The 27,188-nt window shown below is 47.5% G+C and overlaps 1 protein-coding gene across 2 annotated transcripts in view; it reads left to right on the top strand.

Moving 5' to 3' along the window:
- GRM7 (glutamate metabotropic receptor 7) overlaps window positions 1-27,188 on the top strand; it is a gene marked incomplete at both ends in the record, with an annotated part of 258,377 nt that overhangs the window by 186,896 nt on the left and 44,293 nt on the right. For both annotated transcript variants that reach the window (XM_084269732.1, XM_084269731.1), the window contains 2 exons: window positions 1,159-1,298; window positions 20,785-21,720. In XM_084269732.1, the coding sequence (XP_084125858.1) occupies window positions 1,159-1,298; window positions 20,785-21,720 (1,076 nt within the window). The remainder of the gene's footprint in view (window positions 1-1,158; window positions 1,299-20,784; window positions 21,721-27,188) is intronic.

The following is a 27,188-nucleotide window of genomic DNA, read 5'->3' as shown; positions in this document are numbered from 1 at the left end:
ATTCACTCCTTCAAATCTTTTTTTTTTCACTCGCTGGAATTCAATGAAGAGTGGGAATCATGAAGAAAACCATAATCTTAAAGTTCAATGCTAAAAAAGGAGAGATTTTTCATTGCTTTAGGGAAAAAAAAGTTACACAGGAGGAGGAAGCTTTGAATATAGATATGCTGGAGTATTGTCATAATCTTCAGTCTTGACACAATATTACTCTACCCTCCCCAAACCTGTTTTAATATGTCTTGAAATAAATGTCACCCTTGAAGTCTTCACCTGGAGATCTGAGGAAATGCCAGGCTGCTTTGAATTCTCATCTGAGCGAGGGGTCACTCCTACTGCCAGGCTAACTGAGATGCAGACAGGGTGGTGAGAACTCCCTGAGGGTCAGGAATCGCCTCTGGGTTCCCTGGGCTGCTCCAGGATGCAGGCTGGCTTTGCTCAGCACCTGGCACAAAGGAAGGGGGAGGTATCCTTGCCGTGCCGCTTGACCTGTGTCAGTCTCCTTAGTGTATGACAAATAAAGTTAATTTGGGATCCTGAACCGTTGCTGACTGAGATACTTCCCTGCCTGTGTCTGTGCCACAGAGTCTAAATAAGGGAGTACACAAGGAACAGTCTTCCCGTGGCTTAGTCTGTTCTTTTCCATCCCGACCACATGCTGATTGCGGGAATAAGAACATACTGTGGAGGAGGAAGCTATTTCTGGATGCTAGTCAAGATTCACTAGACCTGGGCTGACTTCTGACAGCAGTATCTCTCAGAAGCAGATGGAACGTTTTCTGGAGGAAGAAAAAAACCCCATTGAGAGGCTCCATTCACAGGAGGGATGTGTGCTGAAGAACTCCCCAGGAAAGGGAGATGGGAGGGAGGCTGGAGGGCAGGGAGAAAAGCTGCCTGATCTTTCCTGCTTTGTGCAAAGCTGGAGTGAAGTAAGGCCGAGCTAGTTGTGCTTTGGTTTATTTTTAGTCAGTGGGTTTGAGTGGTGGCTGGGGTGATAGCAGCGTCCTGAAATACCTGGGGTAGATGGCTGGTGTGACAGATGACCTTTGCCTGAAATGTGTTGTGGGTCCGAAAGCAACCCTGTCTAAATAAAACACTTACTGTAAAGATTTGGCTTTTGTCTGTTCTTTGGTTGGATTTTGCCTTGTTTTCTTCCCCCAGGCAGTGCTGGCACTCCAGTGATGTTCAACAAAAATGGGGATGCACCAGGGCGCTATGACATCTTCCAGTACCACACCACCAACACCAGCACGCCGGGCTACCGCCTCATCGGCCAGTGGACAGACGACCTCCAGCTCAACGTGAGTCTATTCTTTGCTTGCACTTTTCTGTCAGGTACAGTCTCTAAATGTTTTTTTATCTTGCAGAGATTGTGAATGGTCTTTACTCCTTCTTTGCAGCTACGTAACACGGGGGTTTTTTGCATGTTACCTTCTTTTCCTCTGTCCTGCAGCCTTTTCTCTGCACCCTCAGACTAGCTGAGGCATGAGGTGATCATACAAACTTTATTACTTGCTGTGTCTCAAGTCCCTGGTTGGCAACTTGGAAAGCGAAGCAGTCGTGTTGTAGTTTGAAACCAGTGGGCTTTTGCCTGTAGATGCTCTTCAGTTTTTCCAGTTTTAAGAAAGCTGGAACTAAATGGGGTTTTGAGTGACTCACTTGTAAGCACGTAGCAAAGGTATCCATATGAATGAGGTGGCCTTTCTGTAATGACACCTAACGAAACACAAGCACGTAAGAGCAGGTGATCAAAGACCCTCTTGATCTTTCCCAGATGAAAAAAAACATGTCTGGTGGCTGAGAAAGCTGGAGACTCTTGAGTCAGCTTCTTCCATTCAAGCAAAGTCTGTGACGGGTCTCTGGGGACCTGGGGTCAGGCTTCCTGCTTGACTTTGTGCAAGCTGCTGGAGCCTCAGGTACGTGGAGGAGTAGTGTTGGGTTAACCTCATGGTTATTAGACTCCTTGGAGGCCGTTATTAAAGCACAAAGCCTGTTTTCAGTTCAGTTGGACTGCCCTTCACCAACAAAGCCTGAACAAAACCCAGGTATTCCTGACCTGAAATGCCACTTGCTGCAAGATGGTTTTTCTCAGCCCAAGATCCCACCTGAGGTTACACCAGCTCCCTCTCCTCGTTTCGTCCCCCCTCGGTGTGTTACGGCTCCTTCCCCACCTCTGCTGCCCCATTAAAGCTTCATTAAAACTTAAAGCTAAATTAATGGGGCTTGATTTGCATTCCTGTTGTTGTGTTACCTGTTTCCATAAAAAGCAGGCTCTCCTCACCCTCACATCCCTGTGGCTACAGGGTGTACCAGCAGCTCTGAGTCTGCCCTTCTACTCACTCCTGGGTCCTGGTTTCTCACACAGGGTTAGTGTCACTGTGATAGCTTCTGGTTGTCCTTTCTTGCAATAATAAAGAAAATTGTGGAGTTTAGAGAAGTCAAGGATGCCTTGAAATGACCAGCCAAAATAACAGCTACGATTAAATACATCCCAGCAAAGCCAGGCAAAGGCTGCAATCTGTCTTCAGTGATTACTGTGGAGTTCCTGCTCCAGGATGGATTTTCCCAGTTCTTATTTCTTTAGCGCCCACACAAGAGGGGAAACAAAAGCAAGGCTGTTTGGGGAGAGGGCTAATTTTAATTTAGAAGATGCTGAAGTGATGCTTTGTTGTCTTGGGCAGTCTGGTTTAGCAATGTGTTTCCTCAGTTGCAAAAGAGGGAGGTTGTTCTGCCCCATTGCTCAGGCTGTAATGGTGAGGACACGCCAGGTCTCAAAGGTGGTAGGTAAATAAGTGCCAAAGGCCAGCTTAGGTGAGTAAATGTTTTATTCTTGATCCTTGTCCACATTCAGAGGAGGAATGAGAACATGTTGCCTTTGCCTTTGCGGTGCTGCTGTTCAGCCATCACACCAATGCCCAGCAGTGGGTGTCACCTTCCCCTTCACACTATTTAGGAGTGAGAGGCAGGAGGAGGGGGGCACTGGGCTCGTTAATCTCGACAGCTGCACTGTACTTGTCACATAAAGTTATGGAACAACTTCTTTTTACATTTATTTTCCTATTGACAGTGAATAGACCGAGAGATCTTTAACAACGTATTTGCAAGTCTTAAAATAAGCTGTATCAGGCTGGGGGTTTTGCTGTCATGAGTTTATAAACCTGGTTTTACAAGGTGCCTGGGACTATATTTCTTTCAATCCTGATTGCTTCTCCACATCTTTGTATCACCTTTGGTTTGTTTATGGCTGGCAGAAATGTTCAGTGCAGGCAGGGGTTGTAGTGGGCTGGTTTTTCCACACTTCTAATCAGAACGCTGTCGTTTTCCCCACCGACTGAACTCCACTCATACATACAAGCTTAGTGGTTCTGTTACCCATCGCCCAGTTAGGAGGATCAGCCCAGAACGCAGTGGCTGGAAGAGCAGGGCAGTAGATGCTCAGTGTGGAAGGCACACCTACACACACATACATATATATAATTGCCACCTTTTGGGTGCAAGAGGAAGATTTTTCCCAGTGAGAGCAATCAGCCATTGGAATCTCCCAGGAAAGCAGTGTGTTCCCAAACATTGGGCACTCGTATGATTCAGCTGGAGGGGGTGCTGGGCCATCTTCTCCAGACCGTGCTTTTGCCAGGAACAGTTGGACCAGATGATCCTCAAGGTCCCCTCCAAGCTGTGTTCTGTGATGCTGTGTCTCTGCAGGAGCCAGGCTCAGCACTGCCTTGTAGCAAGTTTGTATGGGAAGTGTCACCTCTGAGCAGTTGGCTCACCCAGGGTTTATGTTTCTGTGTCTGAGGTCTCAGAATTCTGTTGACAATTGAGAAAATGTCATGACTCCTCCCTGCAGCAAGCTGGGGGCTAATGAGCTTTTATGTAAGGACGATATAATTGCCAAACTTTTGCTTGCTGGATGTCAAGCCACCTGGCACAGCTCTGCCTGGTGCCCAGTGTGTGATTTAGCCACAGCTTTGGCCGTGTTTCCCAGGTATCTGTGCAAGGATAAAATAAGCAGCTGTCTGGTTTTAAATGGCTTGGCCAGCACACCATGAGAAACCACTGCAGGGCTTTGTTCTCCCTGCATCAGGGCTGTGATTTCAGGGTGCCCCCCCCACAAGGAGTCATGAAAGAGCACCTCCTGCCTTCCTCTCGTTTACGAAGACTGGGTCAAGCTCCATCAGCCCCTTTGGTCCCCCTGCCTGCAGGTTTAGCATGCAACATTGGTAGCTTGCATCTGCCTGCAGTCTGAAACACTTTGCTCTGGGTTTTAGGGTCAGAAATTTGGCCAGCTGCATCCTCACTGAAATCCAGCCCCGTGACCCCCCAGCCTGCTGAACAGCAAAGACACGGCTCCTGTGATTAGAGGGTAAAACTGTTGGGCACAGTGATGCCAGCACCTGAAACCAGGGCTGTGTCCTGCTGTGTGAGTGCTGAGGCCATGTTTCTGTGTTAGCAGGCAGCTGCACCATCATGAGCACTGCTCTGGCTGCATTTAGCTTTGGTGATGTGTTTCAAAAGCGGGAAGTGTTCATGGCAGACGAGGGGAGAAGGAGCCTTCTCCACGTGGGGAGAAGGAGCCATGGCACCTACCAGCTGGTTGTTGGTTGTTCTGCTTGTCCAGTGGGTAACTTCCCTATTTCTGCTTTCCCTGAGCAGTAAGGAGCTCTCACATGCCTGTGCTGTTCAAGCAGTAGGAAACGGTGAGGATGAGTGTGGGTAAAAGATGCAGGCAGAGTGGCCAGGAGACACAGGCTCTGCCTTCATGCCTGATGTTCACTTTGAACTTTAGAAAGATAATGAACTCTCCCTGTTACCCCATGTATGCCACAGACCCGACAACAACCCATGAGCCAACGCCTTCTTGATGCACATGCCCTTCCCTGTCAGTCTGTGCAGAGCACTTTGAGGTTGCTCAACAGGAGGCACTACAGGAATCCAAGAAACTGGGTGGCCAGCTCCCAGGTGTGGCTTGCTTCTATGAATGCAACTTTCAGGGCATTGAAGTGCCTGAAAAACACAGGGTAAAGAACAGAAATGTATCTCTCCTGGAGGACCTGATGTGCCTGAAGGAGAAAGAAATGGATCACTCCTACAGGAGCTGCAGGTTCTCCTGGGAAATTTGGTGATATTGCTTCTCTTCCTCTACATAGAGTTAACTCAGCAGGTCCCAGGTTTATTATGTTTTCACATCCAAACCTCTGTGAGCATCCCTGGACTGTCAAAATCCAAAAATAAAGAAAACAATCCCTGTGAAATTGTCAAATCTCATTTTCCCAGGGATTTGTCTTTGGCATACCCCATCACAGCAGCATTCTCCACCACATTCCCTGTGATTCCTTCCTGTTAGCTGTCTCCACAGTTTCCTTTGTCTCCACAGTGGCAGTGCCTGAACTCCCCCCTCCCACACTCCTCTGTCCTTTCCCATGCAGAAGACAGCCTGTCTTGAGGCTGCCTTAGAATTGCACATGGGCCATCTGGTTGTGCATCCAGTTGAACCAAAAGGCTGAGGGAGATGCTCAGAGTTGGTGGACCTTTCTTCTGACTACCCACTGAGCTTTACCAATACTGCTGATGATGCATCAGGAGATCTCTGCTTGTGGCAAATGCTGTGCTTCAAATTGGCCAGCAAGTGCCAAAGTTACTAGGAAGGAAGTTGGAACCCAGACAGATGGATGGGCAGACAGAACATGCATATGTTCCACTTCCTTCAAATTTTGTTCTGAAAATTTAGATATTTCCAACAGCTTTGCAGATTGAAGAGTAAAATAAAGCCAGTCTGGCTGTTAATTTTTCTTTAAAAAGTGATTTATGCAGAAGTGTTGCCCAGTAAGCAGACTGCTATTGGATTGGGACCAGTAGGCATGGTAGTTTGATCTCTTGTACCTCTGAAGTGAGCAGCAGACTTGCATTTGACTGAAAAGCCGGAGTTTTGGCCTTTTCTTCCATCTCTGTCCTGTTTTCCTGTTTCATACTGAGAGGCTTTTGGTGGTCATTAAAAGGCTGAGGTTGTTTAAAGTTTTCAGGTTGAGTGGCTTCATCCTGGGCTGGATGTGTGGGCACTGCCGAGGGTGAGCCATGGGCGAGCTGGAGAGACCCGCCTGGGCTCTCCTGTACGGACACTGGGACACTACCTGCTTTCTGTGATCTAGCAGTGAGGGAGTAGCTCTGGGGTATTGACATCCTTCCTGATGTCCTGGAGACCTGCGCTGAGTGCCCAGAAGGACTCTCTCTGTGGGGGAAGTGTTCTCACCTCCATTGGGTGGTGGAGCACCCAGGTGTGACTTGCAGTGCGGGGGATGGACGTGACGCCCTGTCTCACCTTCATCTTGGTGAGTGTTACATGAAACCCATTTATCTACCCCAAGAGAGGGATTTCTTCTAGACCAAGCTGATTTTTTGTAGCTTTTTGGCAGTTTGATTGTCTAATTAATGCTGTACTTCCAGCCTGTTAGTGTCCACATAGGGTGCATCATGTTGTTTTAACTGCATTGGCGTCTCCACCTTGTCAAGTGCGCTCTTCCAGCTCGCTGTTACAGCTCGTAAAGGTGCTGCTGGGCACCCAGGTGCTGATCAGACGCTGCAGCACGCTCTCAGGATGGCTGAGGAACGCGGATCCTTGACTGATAAAGAGCAATGGTGGGAAGAGTGATGTCCTGTCCGTTACTGCACCGTGGAGGTTTCAGGTAGCTCCTTCATGCAGCATGTTTCCCTTCCCAGGCATCACACAGGGTTCACTTTTAAGCTCCAGATAAAATTAAAACACTTCTCTAATTAATTTGTTTGCAGACAGAAACCAGTGCATATTAAAGCTGCCTGAGCATACTGTGTGCAGAGAGAAACAGCAAAATGTGCATTGTTTTATAGGTGTGCCCTGGAATTGTCAGTCGTGTGGTCGTGGAACATGACTGCTGGTTAAACAAGTCTGTTGCACGCAGCCTGGGGAAGGCCAGCTGCCTCACAGTGCCTGATGCTTCTATTCATTCCCTCCAGTAATAGGTGAAATATTGCTGCAATCTTCCTAAACAAGTGCTTAGAATATTAATAGTATTGATAATTACCAATATGGGTCCATAAACATGTACCATGGATCTAACTCCCCATATAAATCCTGGCTCATGTTATATGGGGTGAGGGAAGGCACACTCTGGGTATTAACTCCTTTCCCCTGGGGAAACAGCTGTGTTATGTGGTTCTCCCTGCTGCAGGCTCGGGTCGGTATTTTAGAGGATGATTAGAAATGGGGAGGGAATAAAAATCTAGCTTTAATGAAAGTCACATTCGTTTGGAGATGAGGGAAAGGTTCTTCCCCCAAAGGGTCCCCAAGCGCTGGACCAGGCTGCCCAGGGCAGTGCTGGGGTCACTGTCCCAGGGGGATTTCCAAGCCACGTAGGTGTGGTGTTTGGGGATGTGGGGTAGTGGTGGGTGAGCAGTTGGACTTGGTTGTCTTAAAGGGCTTTTCCATCCAAAACTGTGGTTTCTGTGCTTCCTGTGCCTCAGCCTCTGATCTCAGAGCAGGCAGAGTGATACAGCTTGAGGGGCAGGATGGGGAGCTGTGGATGACCAGACGGTGGTTTGTCACTGGCAAAGGATGAAGCAGCTTCTGGTTGTGGTTTTTCCCCCCACCCTCCCCAAATACAAATATCTATATAACAACTTTGTAACTGTGCCTGCAATTTATGCAGATCCTGCACACTTCAACACCTCCTGAATCTGTTTGGGCTCAGGCTAATCTATTTACATGCCATAAACATCTCTGTCGTGGAAGTGGAAATAAATGTTATGAATAGCAAGCTAATGAAGAGAGTAATTAAACATGTAACCTTCTGGCACCGCCAGGTTCCTGGCTTTTTTGGTAAAGTATTCAGAATGGCAATTAGATCCAAGCAACTACCGGGGGAAGTTTGATGCTCAGGAATATCCTGCCCACAGATGGCATTTGTCTAAAATAGTGTGTATGGATTTAGTTCTGTTCACTGGGCTTTCCCTGGTCTCGTTGATGGGGTTTGTGTTGTGGGTTTGTTTTTTCTTGAGGGTAGAGCATGTTCAGAGCAGATGGATCCCCACACACCCCCCACACACCCCCCCCGAATGTTTTGTAGCAAAAGGTAAATCTTTCCAGAGCCTGTGCAAATCCCAGTTTATTGCTGGCCTGGGATTTCCCTGGTTTCTGGCAGAGGGAAACCAAAAGGGCACGTGTCTGGCTAATTAGAAGCTCTTGCTTCAAACAGCCAGGGATGAGAGAATCCCAGCACAGTGACCACAGAGGACTTTGGGGGATTTTTAGTCACTTCTTCTGAAACAAAATATTTGACCTAGTATTTGGAAGTATTGTATCTGACATTTAAAAGTAGAAAATTTACATTTCCCCATGTAAAACAATTCAGTTCAAACATTTTCATGTTAACCAGGTTGCATGTAACCGAAACCAGGGTGATTAGCATCATCACATCTAACCCCTCCGTGCATGTGAGGGAAAACCAAGAGACCCTTATTTGCAAATGCCTGTAGAACCTGTGGGTTTACATTGCCTCTACGTGTGCCTGGAGGGATGGCTGGCTGGATTCACACACACAGCCCTTTGCGGTACCTAATCCTGAAGATTGCTGTTGATTTGCAACATCTGGGAAAGCTGAAAATCGTGGTTCAAAGATTACATCAAGATAGATAAAAATTGGTATCAATTTCCTCTCTCATTTCGGTTATTGTCACATAAATTGGCCCTTGTAGTGTCATTTCCTATGCCTGTTCCAGAGCGTAATGAGTAGCTGGTGCAAGGATAATACATCTCTGTTACAACCTGGAGCCTGCAGTCTGATGGGCTGACAGGAGCGATGCATTATTCAGGCAGTAGACGGCCTCATTAAACAAATTCAGCAAATGAGGTCAGGGTGCTATTTAAAATTAAGATTTTAAGTATTAAGCATGATTAGTATGTTTTGTTTTCTCATGTCAGAGCAGAACCTGGAGCTTTCAGCTGATGCAGCCACTTGTTGAAAATCACTGCCTTTTACATTTTTAATGGCATTGGCGGAGCCCCTGGATTTAATTAGCTGTACGCTACAGCCTACCTGGGGATGTGGCTGTATCCAGGAGGCACTGGCTTTCTGATAGCTGGAAAAGTATGAATCGCTTTAGTCACTGCTGCCTCCTTGACATTTTTGGAATTTAACTTAATCCGGGCTGGTTTATCCCATGGGAATTCTGCTCAGCTGGTGCAGCTCCTGAGGAACAGTAACCGCTGCCAGCTCTGGTTCTTAGTGGGGCTGTGTCTGAGTGTCATGGTGTCCCTTGCCTTCTCCAGGCACTCCTTGGAAATGGTGTTCTACCCCAGAATTAACTACTTGCATCTTAAATAGTTCTGGGTTGCATCCTCAGCCACTTATGCCCCACTGACGATAGGTCTCAGTGGTGTCCAGGGACAGGACAAGGGGCCATGGGCAAAAATTGGACTGGAGGTAGTTCCACCTAACCCTGAGGAGGAACTTCTTTGCTGGGAGGGTGGCAGAGCCCTGGGCCAGGCTGCCCAGAGAGGTTGGGGAGTCTCCATCTCTGGAGACATTCCAACCCTGTGAGCCTGGACCTGCTCGAGGGGATCCTGCTCTGGGAAATTGGGCTGGGTGATCTCTGGAGGTCCCTGCCAGCCCCCATCGTTCTGGGATGCTGTAACTGAAGCCCCTCTACCCCATGGCACTCTGCATCTCCCACTCCCCTGTCCCTCCACCCACTTTTCAGCATCACATCAGTCACCGGGCGACTCGCAGGGCTGCGGGTCCCTGTCTCCCTGGCAGTTCACTCACAGCGCACTGCTCCACGCAGAGTCCTTCCAGAGAGCTCTGCAGCCTGTTTGCAGAGCTCTTGGCTGTAGCTGGGCATTCGTGAGCTCAGCCTCCGCTGCGCCGGCAGCCAAATTGTATGCGGTCCAGTCAGACATTTAAAGGTGAATAATTACATCAGTGTTGCTAAAATACATCCCAATGACATGTTTTGGCCAGCGAGTTGCCATGCCCAACGTGTCACCAGCTCTAACGTACACTGTAATAACAGGCATTGCTTATCTTGTTCTGTCACTGGACTCTGCAGTCTCTCACTGCCCGTGTCATCCGGGACCGGCACGAACACCTTTAATTATCTTAACTTGCAGAATTAACTTTCAGCCAACTGGAAGGGGATTTTTCAAGCCACCGGCCCGCTGAATGCCCATATGCTAATTCCTGGGCCCTCCGCCGGCTCCGCGGAACGCGTGCTGACCGGCAGCAGGCCCAAGATCGTGCAGGCCCCGCTCCCAGGCTGTGATTACCGCCAGCCTCTGTAAGTGCTCTTGGAACGGAACCGCTGCGGTTTGCAGGGCTGCAGATGGTTTGGATGCAGTAGGTTCAGAAACGGCTGCTGTGGGTGATTTTTTAGTCAGATAAAGGCACGACCTGGAAGTTACGGCATCGTGACCGTGTGAAGCGAGCGGCGCGTCCTCGGTGCCGCAGGAGAGAGCGGTGAGACTCGTTGTAAGGCATTGGGAAATGCAGATAATCCCATTTGTGCCTGTGCTTCCTTTGGGAAGCACCTCGGGTGGTGCACCCTGCAATCCGGAGGGTCTCGGGGTGTGTGTGCCTCAGAGCGCCCTCCAGTACGCTCCTGCCAAGCGCTCAGCCTGCAGGGCTGAATGCAAGCAGAGGGTCTTGGGAGCAGCGTGAGGCTGGACTGCACAACCACCCACGAGTGTGTGATAGGAAGCTGGGGTATGTCACACCCATAAACAGCTTGAGTGTGCGCTGTGGCGGCTGGCACAGGGGGCCAGTCCCGTGCGCCTGGCCTGCAGCAAGGTCTGCTCTGGAGGGGGTTGGAAATCCTGCTGGGGTGGCTCTTTTGGGAGGGGAAAGTCACCCAGAGAATTCAGGCATCGGGATGGGCTGACAAGGTGGGGGTGAGCAGTGTAACAGACCATGCAGGAGCACTGGTACCCACAGCCATCAGGCTCCACTGCCTGCAGAAACAGAAGATAACCCACAAAGAGCAGAGCAGACCTGCGTGGATCCCTTCTCTGTCTCTTACTTGCCACGCTTGAAAACCATTGCAGCCCCCCACGTATTTAAAAGGAAGGGTATGCAGTGAGTTGAGCTCTCTGGGTGGGTTTTTGCTCTGTACAAACAGGAGAGCAACAGTTAAATCCTACACCTCGGTCTGAAAACTGGCTCAGGCTTGGAATTAAAGACGTGAAATGTCATTTCCTCTTTGTTATTGACCCATTTTGCCTGGGTGGTAATATATACCATGTGAGCTTGGCTACCTTAGGCAAAGCAAAGTGAATTAAGCTCTATCAGCTTTTGGCAACTCCGAGCATCTGTATAATTTTCCTGCAGGTCTGAGAATGTCACGAGGTGAAATGTTTGTAGGGGTATAAATGCTAAGAGAAGCCAGGCTGAGAGAATGTCGGAGATGTATTACACATCTTTTCAAAGATAGGGAAGAAGCAGGGAGGTAAGGAGCTCATAAAAGCTGTAATGAAGAAAAATGACATAGCGGAAGACTTGGTGACTTCAGAATTTGCTTCATCTTGTGTTGTTCTCCTAAATGTCCACGAGCCTGTAGGCAGGCAGACTTATGCTCTGAGAAGGACTAATGTAAGGAATAGAAGGTCAAAAAATAAATCACTGTGTTTTATAACAGGTGATGTTTTCGCTCCTGCGTGGCTTCTTAAATCCCTTTTTGCAAGTCTAATGTGTTTTTGTCAGCAAATATATTCAAGAGGAGATACTTTGCTGGGATATTTTATGGATAATTAACAGGTTTGGTTGCTTTTGGCAGGAGCACTAATGTCAGTTTGGGTGTTATTGAGGGTGTAATACTCTCTTTTTTTAATACTTGGAAATGGAAAGATGCGTTTCAGTGACAAGTGTGTGTGTTGTGTTTGGAGATGATCACCCGTCTGTGTAGAGAAAAACACTACTATATGTGTGCAACAGAGCTGTTCCTCTGCTCACTGAGCAGCTACTCAGAGCAGGGAGGAGGATGCAACAACTTGTCTAACAGCCCTTGTGTCAGTCCAGTGGGATCCCCCATAAAAGCTGCAGCATCGTTGCAGCTTTCGTCACCCTCGGCCGCAGTCGGAGGGGATAACACCAGCTTGCTGGTGTGGGTAAGTGACCTGCTGGTGTGGATGACCTCTTGTGGCATAGTAGTGCTGTAGTAGCTCTTCTGTTGGCATCTTGCAAAGGGAGTTTGACAGGAAACACGATCTCTGTTTAAGTCCTTGAATCGCAGAGACAGGATTCGCACGGTCAGCAGCGGCCAGCCGAGGCTGTGCCTGGAAGAGAGGGGGGAGCATCAGCAAGATGGTAGTTGAATTTCCACTTCTGGATCAAGTGCACTTAATTTTTTGTCTTTTCCATTGCAGGATAAGTGTAGTCTTTTGTCCTGGAGCTAGTGGACAGTAGTGTGGAGGCTCATATCCAGCGAGCTGGCTTTGCATGGTGAATTTTTTAATGCATTGTATTAGCAGATATGGGAGCTGCTGGCTTGAAGCTATTTGCTATGGCCAAAACATAATCCAGCTGTGCTTTGCTAAATGAAATTTTGCTGCCATAGAGATACAAGTGCTCAGGGTAGCGAAGTAGCAATGATTATGATGGCATGATATTGTGCCTGTTTGGTGTAGAGGGGAGGAAGGAATCCCATCAGGGTGTTTAAAAAACTCTGCACATGGAAGGACCGGACCGTGTGAACGGTCCTTAGAGTTCCCAACACTTAAGCAAAGTATAAAGGTTCCTGACAGAGAACGTGTATTGAGTGGGTCAAAAATAATCACTTTTTAAATGTCCCCAAGTACTGATTTCTGTAGAAAATCATCAGGCTTTGCAGCAGGATTATAATATCAGATAGGTAGCGTGCATTTTAAATATGTCTAAAGCTAATTGTTCCCATGATGGGACCATAATGGCACCAGATAAACAGCTGAAGAGAGTCTTTAGCCTCCTCTTGAAATTTGAGGCGAAGCCTTTATTTGCTTTGTTTTCCTTTTTTATTTCTTTCTTTCTTCCATTGATTTGAAACTGTTTCGTTTTATATGAAAATGCTGCATTAAATGGTTCCCATGAAACGACCTTGTTTACTTGTTAACTGCACCTTTGAGTGGTGTGCAGGATAAGGATTCGACCATTAAAAGTAGCATCCGAGCATCTGGCTCCCAGTAGTAAATACAATTAGATATTTTATTCCATTCTCTCAATGCCTGTCCTTTAGGCAGCCTGGTGAAGGGTAGTTCAGACTCGACCCCTGCCTTTTGCAGAGCTTGGGGTCCCTTTTCCTTTCACAAACACAACTGGACAAGGTGAACAGGCTTTTCTCCTTGAGGTTCGGGTTCATTCAGGACATGATGCCCCCTCACCCGGGGGCGAATCCCTCCTTCCCCCCCTCCCTGAGAGAGTGGAGCGCACCAGGATGCTCACCACGATTTTAATGGTCATGTTAACCTGTTTCTGGGAAGGAGTGGGGAGGAAGACTCTGGGGAAGGGTTTGCAGGACTGTCTTACAGGTGTCTTATTTGGGGTGCTCATGGAGGGAATGAGGCACCAGCTCCAGTCCTCCTTCCCAAAGAGATGGGAAGGGATAGTGGAGGTGTTGGGTTGGTGGTGTTATTGCTTTAGTATGCAGAAATGTCATAAGGCACAGAATTCCTTACCTTGACAAGGTTAATTTGAAAAAAAAACAGTACTACCATCCAAAAAAACCCTCAAACCTCTGATTTATTTTTTTATTATTATTTTTTTAATTAAGAATTTTAGTGGATTTCAGCTACACCAGTACTGTTACCATTTATGTCAGGGTGCAATTGGAGGGCCAGTATTTTTATTCTTATTAATTTAGATATTAAATATACAGAATTATCTGAATTTTCAGCCTGTGCTGCTGGGTTTTTTCCAGGACATCCCACTCTACCTGCTGAAACATGCCAGAACTGCACAGACAAAACCCCATCCCCACCACATCACTTCCCTCTTTCTCTCCCTGCTTGGTTTCCACACGATGTGGCTGCAGTGTTGATGGAGGAGCAGCCCCAAGGGCAGCCTAATTACTCCCATCAGCCAGCCCTAATTTTCTGTGTACCTTCTACAGTTCTTTTAGGGACCCAGTGACTGAGTAATACCTGAGCAAGCTAATCCAGTAGTATTAATAACGCTGCAGCAATCCAATTAGGGCCTAAACGAGTTAGGTACTGAGTTTCACTCAGAGTTTTGTGTTTCTTTCATCTTGCCTCCCCAGCCTGCGTGTCATTATGCCATGCACGCTAGACATGATGAGAAAATTACTGTACTATTGATGCTGATCCTTTAAAAAGGGAAAACTGGGACCAAATAATTTGACTAGCAAATACCGGTCTTTGAATCGGCTTGGGAATTAGTAGGATAAATAAACCAAAGCATTTGGAGTTGGCAGGCACTTGAAGATAAATGCTATCCAAATCACACACGTGCCATTTGGTACATCTCTGGTTATTACCCTTTCCTTTTGGAAAGTAGTAGATTTGGCAGATGTATTCCCTTGTCACACCCATAAATAACAGGGTTGGGGGAAGATGTTATTCAGCCATACGCAGGGAAGATTAAACATAAAGGGCTAATACTGGTCTCAGAACTTGAGTAAGGCTATGCCATGAAAAATAACTCCAAAAGGGGGTTTTCAGAAGAGCAGAATTTCTTGAGTTATTTTCTAGATGCCCCATTGTCATCTGGTCTTGTTATTTAGGACTTAAAATTGCCGTTTGCTGAGAATTATGGACACATTAGAAAGAAACACTTAAATGTCTGAGCAGAATTTTAGGTGCTTTGGAGCATTTGCCTTTCCTCTCTACAGACCAAGTCATTGGCCAAGGCTGAGTCACTGGTGTTTCCTCTCTACAGATACCCCAGAAGTGTATTTCTGGGGACATTTGCAAAAAAAAACATTTTCCCCAAGAAAAGTTTTAAGAGTTTTAGCACTTTTTTAGGGTTAATTGCTCTTGGGGAACTTGCAGGTGACTCTGAGGTGATCTATAGTGTGATTGAACACTGGTCAGAGAATCATGGGATGGTTATTTTCTCCCTGTAGAATATTTAGTTCTGGAAATACAGCAGATGACTATGAGATGGGATTCTTCTCCTGACCGGTTAGTCACGGAGATCTGCTGGGAAGGAAATGTGGGGCGCTTCCTGAAAGGCAGCAGCCTACCCCAGGCCCGGCCATTCCATCCTCAGCTCGGGGCCGATTACAGAAACTCTGATTCGAAGCCACTTACTTAAGGATGAAAAATCACCTTAGACTGCCTGTGCTTTCAGAAGATAGATGTGCTCCAACCCGTCGACTGCAGTAGATAAGAATCGTGCATTATAAATGCCTGTTTGGAAGTACAAGCTCTTTTTTAATTAAAAAAAATAGGCAGGGGATGCAGGCTGAATCCTGAAGGAGCGTGGCCCATCCCCTCCCATTAGTGAGAAGACAACACAAAGCTGTAGCCAAATACAAAAGCATTACAATAATTAATTTTCAGTTTTATTGTATGTCAACGGAAATGTCTGATAATAAGCATTTTTTTGCAAAAGTTGTAGATGAAGCATTTTTTTCTCTACATCAGGGTTGTGCTAAAAATGTCCTTGCTTTAATGCAGAACAAATAGCCTTTGGATCTCATTAAAGACGTTATTACGAGTGCGCCGTGTAACTTGCTCCTGGCGTCCTTAAAGCAGGTAAGGTTGGTAGAAACTGATGACAAACACTAAATGAAAGAAAAAGTGAGATCAGGAGAGGAAAGGGAAAAATAAATGAGGCTTATATGTAGGTTAAGAACTTCTTAGAATGAGATCACCAAAGAGGAGCTGCAGAGTGGGGACAGAAGGGATGGGTCTTCCTAAGTTTCAGTCAGAATTAATTTAATGTGTTAAATAAAATGTGATGCAGATGCTGCTCAGGCTTTTATACCTGTACCCAACACTGACTGTCCTGACTCTGGGTGAGAGCCGGTGCCAGGGGAGTTTTACCCGTGATTTGGGGGGGTGGTGGTGGGGAATGAGCCTCTCCCAGATGCACCTACAGGTATTAAAGGTGTTAAGATGAAATGAAGAGTTTTCTTGCTAGATAAGAACACAGCTGGGCAACTGATCTGCAGCACTTCAGTGCCAGCCTCTGCCAGCTCCCCAGTGAGAAGCCCAGAAGGCACAAGGGATGCAGAGCCCCAGGGCAGGTCTGGCAGCATCCCCACATCCCCCAGCCCCATGCAGGCTGCCGGGCATCTCCCCATCCTCCTCCCACAGCCGTAACCAAGTGAGTATGTCCAGCATCTTCCAAAAGCCTGAAGGAAAGTTACTTTCTTCAGGTGTCATACAGCGGTTTGTGCTCTGGGATCCCTGTGCTGAGGATGTCTCGAGTTGCACCAGGGGAGGTTCACATTGGATATTAAGAAAGATTCCTTCACTGGAAGAGTGGTGAAGCGTTGGCACAGGTTGCCCAGGGAGATGTGGAGTCGCCATCCCTGGGGGTGTTCAAAACCCAGGCAGGAGGCACTTTGGGAGATGGTGTAGAGGTTACAGTGGTGTAGGGCTGATGGCTGGACTTGATGATCTTGAAGGTCTTTTCCAACCTTGATGAATCTTTTATTCCGTGATGTGTGTTAACAAGTTTTTTGGCTGTAAGGCTTTGAGAAGCGAGTTTCCCTCACCTTCAGTTAGAAAGGTGTGAATTGCTTGTCCTCTGCTTGTTGGTGGAGATCCTGCAGCAGTCACTGGTACATCAGTGGAGACAAGAAGGGCAGCAGCAGGAGAGAGCAGGACAAAAAATACACATATATGTGTTTACCTTGTGTAAGGAAAAAGCATCGACAGGAGGGATTTAAGATAATTAATAAAGCAGAACAGGAAAGGCGGGGGAGAATGAGGCAGCAGTGAGGTGCAGAACTCAGGACCAGGTTTCGGGTGCTCTGAGGGGACCTGCAGTGCCTGGGCTCAGTGAGCCCACAGCTCCCCATCCCAGCAGAGATGCTCCTACAGCAGCTGGGGATCAGGGTTAGACACCGTTCTCCCTGTTTTTTGGGGCTGCTGGTTAACGTGTCCCAGTTCTGCCCTGCATAGGTTTTAAAAGGTGCTTTGAAGTAACTGGATTTCGGCTTCAATTTCAAACAAGGGAACAGAAGGAAAATGAAGAGGCGGGAGTGAGCTCAGACTTTATCTCAGTTTTGGGGTGCTGGGGTGCAATGGGGCTCAGACCCATGCTGAGGGTTAAGGGGATGACTCCTGAGCCAGGGGTGCGAGGGCGAGTGGAGGGGCTGGTGGGGACTGATGCTTACAGGAGGGGACGGGACCAGCTGGTTCCCCAAACTGGCATCGTGCTGCAGAGAAAAACGACCGTTCTGTTTGAACAGAGGGGTTCTGTTTCTGTCAGTCTTCTGCTCTGTCCTGGAAAGGCACTAAGCCTGCACGCAGTGATTGGCTCTTCATGAGCACAAACCATCGGGGTTTTCAGCCTCTGTTGCCTCCCAGGCTCTGTGCTCCTCATAAGGCTTTTCCATCAACCCCTGTGGGCGGTGAAATTGAAATGTTACAGTGTGAGGTGAACCCACCTGATCAGCAGAGTCCGGGGAAGCCACTGGAGTAGCATCACATCCCTCCCCGCTCGTTTGGCTTATCCTCCCTGCGATCTGTTGCAGGGATTTGAGTTGATATTTTGCAGAAGGCTCTGTTGACTGTGTGCTATTGACACATTCTTAGCTTAAAACCATTATCATGTTCGAGCCCTGGATTTAGAAACTAATTACAAGACATTAATAGCTAAGCCCTGAGAGCTGAGTCACGCAAATATTGCTATCTGTAAAGTTGAATATACAAAAACTGTCCGAACTGCTGACTTAGGGACTGGAGCTGGAAAGCAATCTGCAGGGTGGCAATAAATCCGGGCACAATCCACCACGACTGTTTTCTAATGTGTCCATGAAATTAATGGCACCCTCGTTAGGAAAGTCCTATCAGGGAACGGGGCTATTTTTTTTTTCCCCCTAGTAGGTTAATTATCACTAATGTAATTATTTTTGTACTGATTTTTATTTTAATCAAACATTGCATGAAACAATTTAGTTCAGAACAAATAGCTTATTACAGGAGTGTTTGTGGTGGTGAGGGGGAAAAAAAAGCCGTGTTTAAATTATGCACAGGCGTTGAGTTACTTTATTCATTAAAATGAACAATTATGTTAGGCCTTGTGAGACAGACTGAGTGATTCTTGTTAATGTTTGTTCTGCAGTGAGATAATGAGAATTTATACTGCAGCCGGAGCCCATCCCTTTAGCTCAAGGCACTTATGAGCTGGGAGATAGGCAGGAGTTGGGAGAGCTTGGGGAAAAAGAAGGGTTAACCCTTCCCCAGGATGGAAGCTGTGGTGCCTTGTGGATTTCTTCTGAGGGGCTCTTGGGTGGTTGGTGGTCATCACCCACTGTCTCAGCAGGAGCAGCTGGCTGCTGCCCACCCTCCTGAGGCCAGAGATGCAGAGCTGGTGTGGCGGCATCCCAGGAGAGCAGGAAAAGGATTGTCCCTGACTTTGCCTGCTCCGTTTGTGTCATTACACACGGCATCTGTGCAGAACAACGTAGCTTTAGGCTGTGCTGGCTGCCCAGTGATGCCATGGGGTATGTTTGTGAATATGGAGATTCACCTCTCACAGTTGTGAGGGAGGTGTGGGGGTACGATAACAGGTTCAGGATTCAGGGGGTCTGGGAGATGTTAGCATGGGGAAAATGGGTGAGAATCCTCTCACTACTGAAGGGGGTGCAAAATCCCTGCAGTTAGGGTGCCTGTCTCCTCTCCTGTCAGCACACCCTGGAAGAGGCTGTTGGGTACCTTCTGTGTTTAATAGTTCTGAGAGAAGAGGGAGGCTGCAGCCGGGATCGGTGTGGTTCACTTCCCAGCCTACAAACCCAGGTGAGTTATAGTTGCCCTGTCTCAGTTGGCTTTTCACAAGGGTGAGACACAAATCAGTGATGAAGACGAGTAAAAGAGACACAAACCATGAGTCAGTTGGTTTCCTGAGGAATAGTGATGGAATTTTCACGCCTGCTTTACAGGTCAGAAATCTTGGCCCTGTTTCACTTTACTCACCATCTCTGTTTCTTTCCCACTAATGAGTAAGTTACACAGACATGTACCAGCTTAGTCCAGCTCTCTTGCAAGGCATATACACAGCCTAGGAATTCAACTCCTGGTTTGTAAAGTGCTTGCCAGCTTTTAGTAGTCAGAGCAGTGATGGAGACACAGAAATGGATTTCCTGGCTCCTTGTAGGAGCTTTGAGTAGGACCAAACTAGTGCAATTAAACGAGTCTCTGTATTCACCCTCTTCCTCTGGCTTCTGTCAGCTCCATACCTTCAGCACAGGACAGAAGAATTCATGGGTCTGTCTCTTTTTCCCAGAGAAAGTTGTGACTGTCGAAGGTTAATGAAATTTCTCAAGTGGTGGCAGACCTCTGGAATATCTGTTATTGAGGGATTACTTTTAAAGCATTCACAGCAGAGACTCCAGGTAGCAAAGTACTTGAGCAGTGTGGGACTTAAGGGTTTGGTTGGGTTTTTTTTTTTTTCCAAATATGTGAAAAGAAGATGATACAGGATCTAGTTTTTAACTGAATTAGGAAAGTTCAACTTAATCCTTCAATTTAAGCCCTGCAAACCTGGTCTTCAGATACACATTAATAATCGATAATGATTCAAGACACTCATCTTAGAATAATTTGCTTGAAGGGAAAATAGCAGAGATGGTAAAGCATTTAAGTAACCTTAAATTAAAACCAGCTGAATTTTAGCTTTTAATAACACTTATTCACATCTGTCCCAGAGGTGGGGCTTTATATTTGAAAAGCCACACGTGCACAAGCAGCAGCATAGCTACTGGAGCCATGGGAGCTTTATTGCCCAACTGAGTTGGAAATTGGTGTGATGACTGGGCACTGGGAATGTCAGGACCTTTCCAGTGGTTCCAGTCTGGACTGTTTCAGGAGTGCCCCAGTGATAAACCAACCCTGTTCTTGGTTGGTGGCTTTAGGCTGGAATATTTTTAAATTACTTGTGAATCTAATTTCCTGCACTGCTTGGGAGTCTTTGTGCTCCTCCTTTGGAGTTCAGGTTTCTTTAGACTTCATTTATTATTCTAATTGTTTATAAGTTGTGTTCCCACTAGCACGTGGGGTATTTCAACAGCAGACTGACAAGAAATATTACCTAGTTATTGCATTTTTTCATTGAAGACTATTTTCTTTGTCCCCCACGTTTCTTACATGGCCCGTGTTGCAGATCTTGCTGCCTTTCCACTGATTCCATGCCCTTTCTAAGAGACGTTTCCACCTTGTTTAGAGTATTAACATGGGCAGCCCTAGTTGCAGGAAGGCAGATCCCTTGTTCTGGGTTTGGCAAGAAGCCCCAGGCTCTAGAAGCATGAAAAGCAATTTTTCCAAAGTAACTGGTCCCTTCCCTTGAGCCACTGCAGTGTTCTGCTAATTTTCATGAGAGGAGGAGTTTGTGCTCTACCCTTTTGTCTGTCATTGTGCATCATTCTACCCCTACCAGAAGTTACTACTGACAGCGCTGAAGGAGGAAGGTGGTACGTGCAGCCGTGCAGAGACACAGGTGTGTGTGCTTCCTAGAAAATAGAATACAAACTGAATATAAAAGGTATCTGTTTGTTTTTTCCCTGCTGTAGGCTCCTCCTTGGTCCCTTCTTCTGTGTGCCCCCCACGGTCTGGCAGTAACACCTAAATACCCACCCCCTCTCTCTCTTGCCCATGTCTTGCAGATCGATGAAATGCAGTGGGGCAGAGGAGTGCGTGAAGTCCCGTCCTCGGTCTGCAGCCAGCCTTGCAAACCAGGAGAGAGGAAGAAGATGGTGAAGGGGATGCCATGCTGCTGGCACTGCGAGCTCTGCGACGGCTATCAGTACCAGGCCGACGAGGTGACTTGTCTGCTCTGCTCGTACAACGAGCGGCCCAACGAGAACCGAACGGGATGCCGTTCCATACCCATCGTCAAGCTGGAGTGGCACTCGCCCTGGGCTGTGATACCTGTCTTCCTGGCCATGCTGGGAATTATCGCCACCATTTTTGTCATGGCAACGTTCATCAGGTACAACGACACTCCCATTGTCCGGGCTTCTGGGAGGGAACTCAGCTACGTCCTGCTGACGGGGATATTTCTGTGCTACATCATCACGTTCCTGATGATCGCCAAACCGAACGTTGCAGTGTGCTCCTTCCGGCGGATCTTCTTGGGCTTGGGGATGTGCATCAGCTACGCAGCCCTCCTCACTAAAACAAACCGCATCTACCGCATCTTTGAACAGGGCAAAAAGTCAGTGACAGCACCAAGGCTGATAAGCCCCACGTCGCAGCTGGCGATCACGTCGAGTTTGATATCTGTGCAGCTCCTAGGTGTCTTTATTTGGTTTGCGGTTGACCCACCCAACATCATCATAGATTATGATGAGCAGAAAACTATGAACCCCGACCAAGCCAGAGGAGTTCTCAAATGTGACATTACGGATCTACAAATCATTTGTTCCTTGGGTTATAGCATTCTTCTAATGGTTACGTGTACTGTGTATGCCATCAAGACTCGGGGTGTCCCAGAGAATTTTAATGAAGCTAAACCCATTGGATTCACTATGTACACTACCTGTATAGTATGGCTTGCCTTCATTCCAATATTTTTTGGCACTGCCCAGTCAGCTGAGAAGGTAGGTGGAAATGCACAGCCGTGCATCTGGTGTATCCGGATTCGTTTCATCTGTGAGCTACGTGCTGGTGTGCGGCTTCACAGAGGTGTCAGGGTGAGCTGTCCAGTTAGCTCGCTGCTGGGACATGGCCATACATAGCCCTGTTTTCCTTCTCTGTGTAGCCAGGGGGCTGTTCATTTGGTACGCTGGGAAATGATCAATAGCAATCATATTAGCCATCAGTTTTATTGTTGCATCTGTTTCAGTTGTATCTTTTCAGCAGGAGAAGTGGGAACTGCCTGTCGTATTGTCCAGAGAGGGCATCTCTTAACTGAATCATTTTAAATAGAAGATGTAAGCAAAAAACCTGTCCAGTAATCATCAAGTAGACTCCTCCTCTCTTCAGCATTTCAGTGTAGTTTTGAGGAATGCTGTGCTTTCCAGATAGCAGTCTCAGAGTACCTTTGCATCACAGAGCAAATAGCCTGTCCTGAGTTGCAGCTGCTGAGACTACTCTGACACTGCACGGGCTGTCTTTAAACTAGCCCACGTAGGCTGGATCGCATCTCATGGCAAGGGCATGGCCAGAGTCCTGCAGGGAATGCTGGGCTGCTTCCCTTCATGTCCAAAATGTTACACCTAGGAGACTTAAGGAAAAGCATCCAAATGTTGGGATCTCATCCATGAGTTGTATCCCAACCCAGAAGTTGCAGGTGATGCTAGCAGCTGTTCTTTTGTCTTGCAAGAAGGGGCAAGGAGAAAGTTGCTCTCTTCTTCCCATTGTTTATGGGTGGGGATGGTGGCCTGGGAGAAAGGAGGCTGTAGTCAGCAGTCAGACACTAGCATGATATGTTTTCCAGAACACTGGCAGAAGGTCTATAGGCAAGAACACCCTTTTGGATTTGCACTTAAAGTACTTAAAAAGGGAGAACCTTAGTCCCTCTGTGGTTTGAGTGAACTATTAGGCTAGAGATCTGGTTTTACTTCTCTCCAGATCTTCAGAGTTACTTTGGAGTAATTCAGCACATATATGCTGCTCTCGTCTTTAGGGAGAAGTGCAAATATTAGGCTGCCAGAGCATTTTACCCCCCCAACCCTGACCCCATCTCCTTTCCCCACCCACTGCCACAACTCCTGACCTGCAGCATCATCTGGCTGAACCTAGGCATCGCTGACCTTGCTTCACATGTTCTCCCACAGATCTTGTGTGGGTTTAATAGTGTACTGTCAGTTACCCCTGCTTACTGCACCCAGATTTCCCCATGCAGGCAAGAGCCCTGGCTTCTTGCTGCTTTTTTTCCCCCCTGTATCCTCATTTAACATTAGTTCTTTAACACAAGACTTGGCCAAGCTCACTGCTGTGGATAAAACCCTTGCAGCTTTGAAACGAGTGAGCAAATTTCACATCCCACTAACATCTCTCATGTTGTGCTAAGGATGTCCCTGCCAAGGGTGTCCCTCCCAAAGTTCTGGCTGCTCAACTTACAGGTCACTGAGGTAAAGCAGGAGGAAGGCAGCGGTGTGGTTTGGGCAGGTCTCTTCCCTCGGAAGGTGCCCACACCAGAGCTTTGCTCTTCACAATTCAGGAGGTTGGTTGTAGAGAGATTTGCTGTCATTTTGCCCTCAGTTGGCCAGCAGATGAGGGGATCGCCCAGGAGGAAGCAGGGTCAGGGAGGCCTTCACATACCGTCCTACCCATGCAGTGGGCTTTGCAGGCAGGCGCTGCCTCTCTGGCAGGAATGAATTCCAGCTGGAAAGGAGGTCTGCCAAGTCTTATGAGCGCTTCAAACACCTCTGCTCTAGCTGTCGGGGGAGAGATAAGAGGCAGTGTAAGCAGCTTTAAACACAGCTGGGCCTGCCTGTAACTTTGGTCTGACGCAGGGAGCACGGTGCAGCTTTTGTGCTCCTGCCCGCAGCGCTTTCAGCCTGCTGCTGACCAGGATGAAGTGCTTGAAATTGTCTGCAAAGATTTAACCAGGTGATAGAAAGGCCTGAAGAATTTCAAAGGCTGCTGCCGGCGCTGGGAATCTCAGTAGCAAAAGCGTTAGGTTTCCACGTAGGCACAGAGCTGAAGTCCCCTGTGCTTCTTTGAAAGCCTAAGATTCTTGGACAGATTGGTTCAGGACAGTGAAGAGATGAGAATTAGCGGGATTAGAGCACAAACAGGGTACAGGGCAAAGTCAACAGCCCTTCCCCTCACCATGCTCTGTCCCATGCCTCGCACGCAGGGTCAGCAGCACTGGGGCCGTCGGCGGCTGCCGCAGCCCAGGGTCTGCACATGCTGCTGGGGCTCGCTGCAGCCCCTTGGCCTGGAGCGCGCTGAGCTTGGTCCAGCCACGGCCAGTGGGCTGTGCCTGTGCGGTGCCGTGTGGGAATGCGCTCGGCCCTGTCCCGTGCCCGGTCCTTTGGGTGCTGGCAGGCATCAGCTATCTCCAGACCTGAATCCCATGCCAAATCCAAGTGTTATCCCTACAGCTGTGCTGCTGGGGCATTTCCCCCTTTTGCTCTACGCAGACACGGAGCCACAGTAGCTCTGCTGCTTTGCTTCCTTTCCCATCTCTCTCTCTTTGAAGTGGGGGTGTGGGGATTGTTCTTTTTTGTGATTGCCAGTGATTTCCTGTCAGATATTTTCCCTGGAAAATATTGCGTTTGAGCGTAGCCACACAGTTCTCTGCTGAAATGGAAATTGCACCTGCTGAAAATCTCAGGCAACACAATCTTTTAAACTGAGAAATGCTGTTATATATAATGTCCTGACTTTCGCTGTATGGATTTATTTTATTCTATCGATAAATACAAGCATAATGTTGTTTGGTAGGAAGCATATTGAAAATACCTGCCTTGTTCAGTGCAGAAAATAACAGCAAAAAGAACAAGGAGTATGCTGCAAGTAATTGATAAAAGGCAAAAAACTCCAGCAGTAGAATTTGCCTCAGACAGGAGGGAGGTGGTGTGGGTTGGGCAACACCAGGTACCAAAGTCTGTGCTACAGGATGGAGAGAAAACATTCCGTGCCTCGTGGAAATAGCGAATTCCAGACCCTTCCTCAGCTCACATTTGCCCAGCCAGTCTCTTGTCTGCTATCTGAAATTTCAGAAAACATATGGCCAGTTATGGTTTATGGGCTCTGTTTGGGAATGCAGCATGTTGTTCCTCATGGGCCTGGAACGTGGCTGCGCTTCCCACGTTCCACCGTTCGTTTAGTGTCCTTGGCTTCGGTGTCGGTCACATACCCATCGCTCCGTACCTGCCACATGCTGCTGTTGGGAGCTGTGTTTGGGGGGGATGTTGTGTTTTCCTGTATCTCTTAGCATATCTTCTAAAATGCTGATTTAACCTTCGTTTGAGGACCAGGGCACAACGCTGGGGACTGGAACTGTGCCACATCTTTGCTCAGAAAGGTTCTGGAGAGCCACAAAATACAGGGAGGAGTCCCTGCAGAGAAGAGGGGTGTCTTCCTGAGCGGCTCCAAGCAGCTCCCAGTGCCCAAAGCTGACAGGATGAGGGGGCTAGGGGGGGACTGAGGACAGGGGACAGTGTCCATCCCCACCTGCTGCCCTGCTCGCACCTCTGTGTTGCTGAGCTTAACCTCTGCATTTGGAGAGGGACTGTAGGGACCAAACGCTGCTTTTACGCTCCTGGTGTAATTGTTTTTGACAACAAAACTATTTTAAATTCTCCACGGATCTGTGGGTATCTTATCAGAAACAAAGTGGCCTCAAAGAGCTGTTAAACCAATTACAGGAGTCATAGCTCCTCGGCAGAGTCAATACAGAGTGGCACTTGAAAAGAGCACGGATTGCTCCGTAAGGTCAGGCGAAGCACGGCTGAATCAATAAGCCAAATTGAGTCCAAATTTTAGAGTACCAAAGTGAAAGGGTGGGAAGGGATGAGGTGGGGTGAGAACACATCCTGCGGGATGCTGCAGCCCTGCCCCACGCAGCCCTGCGCCAGAGATTGATCAGTCCCTGCAACCTCTAGGTCACTTATTAATCAGTTTTGACTTTAATTATCTCTTTCTGGGTTTAAGTCAGGTTCCCAGAGGCAGGGTGCTGCAGCAAGGGATTGTCAGGGCTGAGAAGGGCCACGTCCCCCCGTTCCATCCCTGTTGTGCTCTCCTTGATGGAGTCTCGGGACCCTGGGCTCTGGGGATGCTGCAGGGATGCTGAGTTTGTTCCTTCCACAGGAAGGCTGTTAGTTCCCTGGCAGCACGTTTTAGGAGATGCTTTGGGATTAACCTGGTTCCACAAGGTCACTTTTTTTGTTTGTTTTATTTTTAAATGGACATTGTCACATGCAGCATGACAGAGCACAGGAGAGGCTCTACAACACCTTGGAAACACCAGGGCATAGGTGGCAGTAACAGTTTGGGGTTTATTAAGTCTCTCTCATAATGTAAAAACTTTAACACTTACACTGTTGTGGATTTCTGAAGGCAGTACTCAGATGCTAAAAGCAAAGTGAAGGGGAAAAGCACCTGTAGGTAAGTCAGTGTGATATGCAGAGTCCTTAAAATACTGGAGGTGTTCTGTATGAAAAGTCAATTTATTGTTAGGAAAAGCAACACTTTTCAGTGCTCATTATTACCATCTTTTTAACCTTTATCTTTAGTTCTAATTACAAAGGACTGCGAGATCACAAGCTATTTTCTTCTCCTAGTTATTTAGTTTTGCCATAGATATATGTATTTATATAGTGTTGCTTAAATTAAATTACCTCAGTCCCTAGAATGTCCTGGTGAAAAGTGAGACCCCTGTAACAGCAAAGCTCAGCTCCAGGCTGCTTCCCGCAGCAGCACCAGGACCTGCCGGGGCACTTCACTTGTCCAGAGCCCAAAGCTGCTTTGCCCTCTTTAGGGCATAGGGATGTACAGCTTCCTGCAAGCACACTCCTCAGATTTTGAAGGAGGGGTGTGATTTGGAATCTTGACAGAGCTGTAACCATGACATGAAAAGAAATCATTGGAGAAATCATCATCTCTGCAGGCTTGAAGTCCATGTTTGTACTCTTTAACTATGCACAGATGAAGTCTGGATGTTGAATATTCCCCTAAGATCTTATTTTCTCAAATTATGTCATTGGACTAGCATAGAGGGATGTGTCTTCGTTATGTTTTTACATTTCACAGAGAATTTATTGCCTCATAGCTGTGATTACTTTTATTTAGTAATTGCTAAGATTAAAACAACACACTTCTGGCTCTGGAGGCTGGCAGTACCTGTCAGCACGCTCCTGAATGTATTCTCCAAATGGGATTTTTTTTCTTGCAGTATTTTCAGGATCCTTTTCCAGTTGAAGAAGTTTTAATCCTGACTCTGGGTGGTGATGATTTACTCAGCCGGTGTGGTGTTCCTCCTTGGGAGCTTCATTCCTCCTGGAATGAAGAGGGGAAGCCTTGGCCATGCTGTCATTGTTTCCATCAGCTTATTTCTGCATCCAGGTTGCACAAACCTTTGATTGTGGGGGTTTTTCATTGCAATACAATCACT

This window comes from Gallinula chloropus, assembly GCF_964237585.1.
Source record: "Gallinula chloropus genome assembly, chromosome: 12".
In the NCBI taxonomy this organism is placed as follows: Eukaryota; Metazoa; Chordata; class Aves; order Gruiformes; family Rallidae; genus Gallinula; species Gallinula chloropus.
This window is presented reverse-complemented; position numbering and strand designations above follow the sequence as displayed.